The sequence below is a fragment of the Saccoglossus kowalevskii genome, chromosome 7 (genome assembly GCF_978046115.1).
Source record: "Saccoglossus kowalevskii chromosome 7, keSacKowa6.1, whole genome shotgun sequence".
NCBI classification, from domain to species: domain Eukaryota; kingdom Metazoa; phylum Hemichordata; class Enteropneusta; family Harrimaniidae; genus Saccoglossus; species Saccoglossus kowalevskii.
This window is the reverse complement of record NC_140647.1, coordinates 19,796,872-19,804,635: the sequence shown is the minus strand read 5'-3', so window position 1 is coordinate 19,804,635 and position 7,764 is coordinate 19,796,872. Positions and strand designations below refer to the sequence as shown.

The 7,764-nt window shown below is 36.0% G+C and overlaps 1 protein-coding gene across 1 annotated transcript; it reads left to right on the top strand.

Annotated features, from left to right (window-relative positions):
* The first annotated feature begins 5,500 nt into the window (after positions 1-5,500).
* Positions 5,501-6,082, top strand: LOC146740573 (gamma-butyrobetaine dioxygenase-like). The gene has a single exon (XM_085501842.1). It carries the CDS (start codon positions 5,501-5,503, stop codon positions 6,080-6,082), a length of 582 nt encoding a protein of 193 aa, XP_085357968.1.
* Positions 6,083-7,764: the final 1,682 nt, after the last annotated feature.

The following is a 7,764-nucleotide window of genomic DNA, read 5'->3' as shown; positions in this document are numbered from 1 at the left end:
AAGAACAGAAACAAATTACTAGTAATCGATTCGAGTTTTCATTTAAACATTTACAGCCAAATTGGTACTTTGTTCTCCCAGGCTCAGATATTAAATTCACGGAGCATTAAATGATATGAGGTCAATTGGTTTCCATAACAGCTTGGGAAATGACCGTGGCCTTTCGAACCGTGATAACAATGACCACAACTTTTACAGAATAAATAAAACCACAATATAAACAAATGTCAAGTTTATCTGCTGAAACGTTAGACTAACTATAGAGGTAAACTCCATGGACTAACTAACAAATTCCTGGATCCAGACTTTATTTCATTTCTTACACGCCATGACATTATTTGTCTCACAGAAACATGGGCTAGTAATTCCACACAACTCGATTTACCGAATTATGCTACAATAAATGTCGTTAGAAAGAGAACAATGCACTTTGGTAGAAATGGAGTGGAATTTTAATTTTCGTAAAGAATTTCATAATAAATGACATCAAGCATCTGCCAGGTGTCAGTGGGGATATTTTGTGGGTACAAATTAGCAAAAGTTCTAGTTAAGTAATCAACACTATGCTAGTACGTACTGTTTTCTTATCGGGAGAGGGGTCCAAATATGCAAATGATGTTACTTTCTAGGTGCTTGAAAATGAGTTGGCTAACTACTAGTATACTACGAAATGCATTAACTGCCCAATTGTGATATGTGGAGATTTCGATGCTCGCACTGCCAACCCACCTGATTTTGAGCATGGAGTGGATGATGACGACATAAACAATGGTGCATTTGTCTTCGCGACTCTAGTGACACTGTCTTGAATAACTTTGACAAAAGTTGCTTGACTTGTGCAAGAATTCCAGCTTTTTATTTCAAATGGTAGATATTTAAGGGTGCGTGGCTGAAATGGTAATTTAACTTTTTTTTACAAAATTCTTTGAAATGCATGGAGAAAAGTAGCCTGACGAGGTTGCCCCCTCCGCGGTCTTCCAAACTAAATACAGTTAGTGAGGTCTGATGCCGTTCGGCCGGCGAGGGCCTACTCACGCATACATGTCAGGCTAGGAGAAAAGTGAACGTTCGAAATATAAACAAAATAATTAAAATAATATTTGATGGGACAAAGAATGTAGTCAAATGAAATTGAATGTTAAATTTTTGCTCAAAGCCCACAAACATGAGCCTAGTTCTTCCACTTCCAGTGATTATAAAAAATGGACAACGTCATTATCGCAAGCTATTACGTCATAAAAAGGAGAACTTTGATTTCCGTCAGCAAACTCGTCTCGCTGAGTCCGCCTCGAAACCTAACTCTAAGCGTATGTGGTCACTGGTCAAACCAGCTACCCCAAGTATTCGAGAATCAATCTCTCCTCAAGATTGGTTAGAATGTTTCTCAAGTTTATTTCACACCCCGGGGAATCAATCATATGACATTGAATTTGAGGACTTTTACAATGAAATGGAAGAATACGTTGATGCAACATTCTTTTTAAATCGATCTAACCAATCACACTAGATGAAATGAACTTCACAATAAATGATCTGAAATCAGACAAAGCTTGCGGTATTGATGGTATCCCAGTAGAATATTTCAAATATCTAGGTTCTAATTGTATTCAGCTTGGATGGGATATGTTCATCAAAACACTTTATCCGGGTGCCACGAAACAGTTGGTATATAGAGCCATCACATTACTTTCTATTAATGACAAAATGTTTTGCTCTATTATACTTATAAACGCTTATCAAATTTAACTGATGTATATTGTTCCATTGCCGAAGAGAAAGGGAAACGGAGCACAATTGATAACACTTTTTATCTTGAACACTGTAATATGGAAGTACATGTATCTATCAAAACACAAAACCTGGTTGTATTGTGCCTTTATTGATTTCGAAAAAGCATTTGACAGGATTGACCACAACGCGATGTTTTATAAATTTCTCAGACAAAGTATTAGAAGTTATGAAATGAATGTATAGCAATGTAAAGTCGCAATGTTAAGACACCTGTTGGTATCACAGACTTTTTCAATTTTAATTAGGGTGTACAGTAAGGCTCCACATTGTCCCTTCTTTTATTATATCTTTTCAATAATGATATAGGTGATATACTGCAAAGTGGGTTTTACAACGAGGTATCTGCTTTATGCCAATGATTTATCCATTCCTTGTAGTTCTAGGATTGGGTTGCAGAAGCAGTTGGATAAATTATGTGCTTACTGTAAAAAATGGTAACTCAAAGTCAACGCCAACAAGTCTAAAAGTATAGTATTTAGAAACTAGGGCTTAAATGAAATGAGCATTGGTATATTGAAAGTGTAAGGGTAGAAATCATCATATACTTCAATTATTTGAGTATAACACTTTCGTCATCGGGTTTGTGGACACACGCTCAGCATGCTATGGCAAGTCGTGCGAGTAAAGCAATGTATATTATTATAAAGATATCAAGCCAATTTAAGAAAATTAATTAATATTGCACTGAAGATCTTTGTCGTCAAAATCGTACCAATACTGAATTATGGTTTTGAAATTTGGGGATTCCATGCTGGAGAAAATATTGGAAAAAGTCCTTCCCTCTTTTTGCAAGTATATACTAAATGTTGGTTATGATACCTGTAAAGCCGCTAACGTGACACTTGGCGAACTTGGTAGATTTCCGCTGAAAACTCTTAGGTATCGTATTGTTAAATATTGGTTAAACATCCTGGATTGTGACAAGACGTCGTATATTAAATGTTGTTATAATTACCAATTTGATAACAAAAAAAAAGAACTGTTGTTTAGTTTTGGTTTTGGTACTTATATTGCTGCACAACAATGGTCAATAAATCTGCAATCTTCTTCCAAGCATGACACCTATCGTCTCTATAAAAAAAAATTATAATCCGGTTTTAGAGAAATATCTGTTCTTTATTAATAAAAATTTTCTTAGGAGTTCCATATGTAGATTTCGTATTTCTTGTCACAGAATGCGCATCGAGAGTGGTAGGGCGGATAATATTCCCGGATAAAAAAAATCTGAACTTTATGTTCTTTACAGAAAATGGAAGATGAATTTCATTTTTGTTGCGAATGTCCCTTATATAAACATTTGAGAGCGAAATTTCTCCCCCTTACAAATACCCATCAAAAATAATATTTATTTCACTTCTAAATTCTCATAATCCGTTTGTACTTCTCTCTCTTTATCAAAGTATATATTTTACGGTTTAAAATTAAGAGACAATATTATTTCCGATGTTGATTAAGATGGCATGATCAATTGTTTTTGTAAACTTTTTTGTTATATTATAGACTACCATTGTCCAACTTTACGTCGGCGTATCGTACTCACGTGTGTTTCTCCCACATCGGCGTAAATTACGTCGGTGTACTTAAGGGATACAAAATGTGAATATGGTATAAGATGCTGAGCAAATGACAGGTGAAATTCAAGAAAATACTTTTAGCTCTTTTAGTTAGCTAGCGTGACAATAAAAGGGCAAATGCCTGGAATTATCGTGTGATTTCCCACTCATGTTTTCATTTTTTAAAGTTCTGTATAAGAGTGTCAAAAAAAGAAACCGATATAATAATGAGTTTGCGTTAATTGTCATTCCATCTCAGTAGCCTTACAGTTCGGTTTCAAATACCCCGGGAAAGTGTTCTATGTTCTTCGTGTGATTAGGTGTTCGTATGCAAAGGATTTTTCACACAAAACCGACGAATTTGGTCGAATTGTGTTAGCGGTTGGCTTAATATTACCCCCCACGGATCGTTTGGCTGTGAAAGATTGGTATTTTTCCTGATTTGTGGGAATCCGAAAAACGCGTTTCACAATTTGTTTCATGCCTTAATCAAGGTGGCAGCGCCCATAAAAACAAATATCGCATTTATTTTATTATCAATCGTGCGCCAGCTGACTGTATAAAGCAGGGTTTTCATTTTACTCTCAAAAGTTGCGTGAATATAAAACTTTTTCTTTTAATTTGTTGCACAAATAGTGAGAAATGCCAGAACCATCGAATATAGAAAGTCTAAGCAGGCAGAACTCGGTTTTCGTTGTTTTGCACTTACTTGGTATTCTATCGTATTTAAAAAAACACGAACAAGAGACTGTATGCAAGTCCAGCTTCGTACACGTAAATATTACAATGTGACCCTTCCCTGGCACCTAGCCCTGACCCTTGCTTTGCCTCTATAAATCCCACGTGACATGTGTTGTAAATAAAACCGGTTGAATCCAGTTTCACAAACAACACCCAATTTTGTCATATTAACCTCCAATCAAACACATTGTCAAAACACAACCATTTTAAAAATAAAATCCTCACCTTACGGCCATTTTTAAAGTTTAACTCAACATCAGCTGTTACATTCGTTAGCAAGCTGCTCATCAAAAACAGCTTTTCACAACCGACCCAGAAACATAATCAGCTGTGATGTTGATTTCGGGATCCACGCGAACTTGAAGTGCGAACTTGAAGTTGAACTAAAATTCATATTTATTTACTTATTCATACTGTCCTGTTGGCTATATAATGATGAGTATCTGCCAATCACAGTGACCTTGATCAATGATAATAATAACAATAATAACAACAACAACAATAATAATAATAATAATAATAATAATAATAATAATAATAATAAATTTGTATTACACCGTAATGAAATTATAAATTTATTTTTGGCTGAAAGTGATAAAAGAGAGAGATAACAAGCAGGTTTTAGAATAACATAAAATCATGCTATAAAAATAAAAACATACTTTCAGATACCGTGTCACGTGTCTATTAATAATGTACACCAAGTATAGGTGTGTATACTAACAATACATTTGTGTATACACGGTGGGACATTTATTACAACTTTTAACTCGAAGGTTAAACTGAGGTCAGTATGGACTGACCGTAAACCACGGCACAATTCGACGGGATCGTTACAATGGGGGGAATGCGACAATGCATACATTCAAATTAGGTGGACGCTCACTCGCCCTAAAAATCAACAATAGTGGTGTTGGGACAAACCATAGTTACATACGCACAACCAGAATAAAGCACGCTACCGGGCGAATATTCCCAACAGAGTCAACGTGAATACAGCTACGCCAAAAACAATTCTACTGTACTGTTATAGTACCTAACTCCTTTGGCGATGTCGCGTGTAATAACGCCATACCCCTCCCTCTTTTTTACATGAATGTGTTGTCGGCATAGAGCAGCCAGTCAAAACTAGTTTTAGATTATAAATATACCCTAGTTCATAGTAACCGAGCTAGTCGCGAGCATATTATTTTAACGTCAGAATGGCAGTGTCAAGGTTATTCCGGGGTTTTGTCTCTCATTGTTTTCAACGTCCACTGAACCAAAACGTATGTGTGAGTGCAACTTCAAGTTCAATTTGTCATGGTACCCCCGTTCGATCGACTCTTTCCGCATTGACAAACTCGACACACTGCTGCGTTCAGCGGATAAGACACGTCCACACTAAATATCGCAATCAAGTGCATCAGAGCGCCATGGAAGTCAATGTGCCGCATACTGCAAATTTCAATCCAAGTATTATTATGGCAGTCGAAAAAATCGACCGAGAGAAATCAGTCCGATTAGAGTGGAACGATGGATGTGAATCGAAATACCCGTATATTTGGCTTCGTGAAAACTGTCGTTGCTCATCGTGTTACCACGGGGCGTCTAAAATGCGTCTAATACCAATTGCAAATTTGGCCATTGATGTACTACCGGAGAAAGTGTGGCAAGACGATAACATTGACGGTCAAGGCATTTCCATATCGTGGTCCGACGGTCATCATAGCCACTACTCTTCGACATGGTTGCGGCAGTTTCAGTTCAGTGACGAACCTCAAAAGAAACGTCTTAAGTTGTGGGGATCAGATTTACAGGGAAACATACCCAGTTATAAATTTGGAGATATATTAGAAAGTGACGCGTTATTGCTTGAATGGTTGGAGTCGTTGAGAGATGTTGGATTAGTTCTCACTAAAAACGTGCCAACAGTGCCAGGGCAATTGAGCAGACTGTCCAAGCGGGTGGCGCCGATACGTATGACAAATTATGGGTACGTATATACTATAGTATAGAACAGGATTATTGAAATTGGTGTCACCGAATATAAAATATGAAAATATTTTTTCAGTTTGTACACTGTACTTGTGTATCGGTCATCTATTTTTGGATATCCAGTTATATAAAGCGAGGGTGTCATCACCTGTCTGCCGCAGGCGCAAGTGACGACTCCCTGTTTTAATTTAACGATAACTGCAGCCTCAACAAGCTAAATAAAACCGCAATTGAAACAGCTGACCATATCAATACACCGAATAACAAGCATATGACGTGGTAAGTGTGTTGACCTAGTTCGTTGTTCAATTAAAATAGGATCCGTACTGCGCATGGCTGCTTACATTAAAAATGTTTAGGGGGGTCTGAACTGATGGATTTTTATTTTCTAATTTTTTTCCGGTACCCCCAGATGTAGAATGAATTCCACTGTAATTTTTGAGAGAAAAAAATATTTTTGTTCATTTATAAAATGCAACTAGACCCACTGGAAGAGAAATGAATTTCTCTATGGTGATGAAACAATGAATCATTAAAGTACCTTCTGTTAATAGGTTGTCTGGAATATGATAGTGAAAACAAGCGAAAACTCCTTAGCAATCCTTGATGCTCGTGAAACCCCCCAAAATAATACGGAAAGTGATGAATCCAGTGATGATTCAGATGATATTGAGATGGAGTCTTATCACCATCAGGATGACGTTTAGCCAGTTTAAAAATATTTAAATTACCAAAAAACTAACTACTTGTTTACCTTTAAAAATTACCAAAGCTGTGTGCATTAAAAAATAAAATTGACTGTTCACATACTACTTTAATGTTTTTGAATTGATTTTTTTTACTCAGGTGTCTGTGACGAACACAGTATATCACTTAAAGTATGTGACAAGTATTGACAAGTATTGTTGTACCCATTGTAAAATGTGAACATTTAAATCCAACCCATGTAGGCCATGTATTGTTTGTTAGTTTCTGCAGTTTGTTGTTGATACTAACATTGTTTTAAGTACGTGGATAAGGATTTCCTTTGTATTTTTTTCTGTCCTCTGATATTAAAGGAACTTTCAAACAGTACAGTTTATTTCAAGTCCCCCCCCCGTCAGCAACTGATCTCTCCAGACTCCCCCTAAGTATTTTTAATGTATGCGGCCTAATTTCGGATTGGATGAATTTCTTTAAACAAAAAAAAAACATGTTACAAAGATTTAAACATTCAATTGTTAATTCCAGTTGAAAAAATACATATATGTAATAGAATTTAGGCCAGAAAAACATGTTCTCCAGCTTAAACTCCTAAGATGATATAAACAAAACAAACAGATTTATCAGGCTTTCTGCCTTCAATGTTTTCAGAAAAAAAAATAATCAGTTTTGTAGTGTCTATTCGAGAATTTCCCAAACCAATAGGTCACCTGTATATATCAATAAACAAAAAAACTTTACTTACGAGTCTAACAGTTAATGTGGGTGAAGTACGCCCTCACACATCGCTTTTCAGGTATCTCAACTATCAAATTGTGAAAATATTCTTTCTGTTAAATTAGCTAACTCTTAATATATTAGCGACATTATAGATTAGCTAAATTAGCTAAGATAACGTGTTAGCTAAAAAGACATGGTGCAACTGGGTAGATTGGGTTTTCATTTAATTATACTTCATTTATGATGTCGCAGTAAATTTATCCATCTGCTACATTAAAGG

Excerpts from the sequence above, each read along its gene's own strand:
- LOC146740573 (XM_085501842.1), top strand. The coding sequence starts at position 5,501 with ATGGAAGTCAATGTGCCGCATACTGCAAATTTCAATCCAAGTATTATT.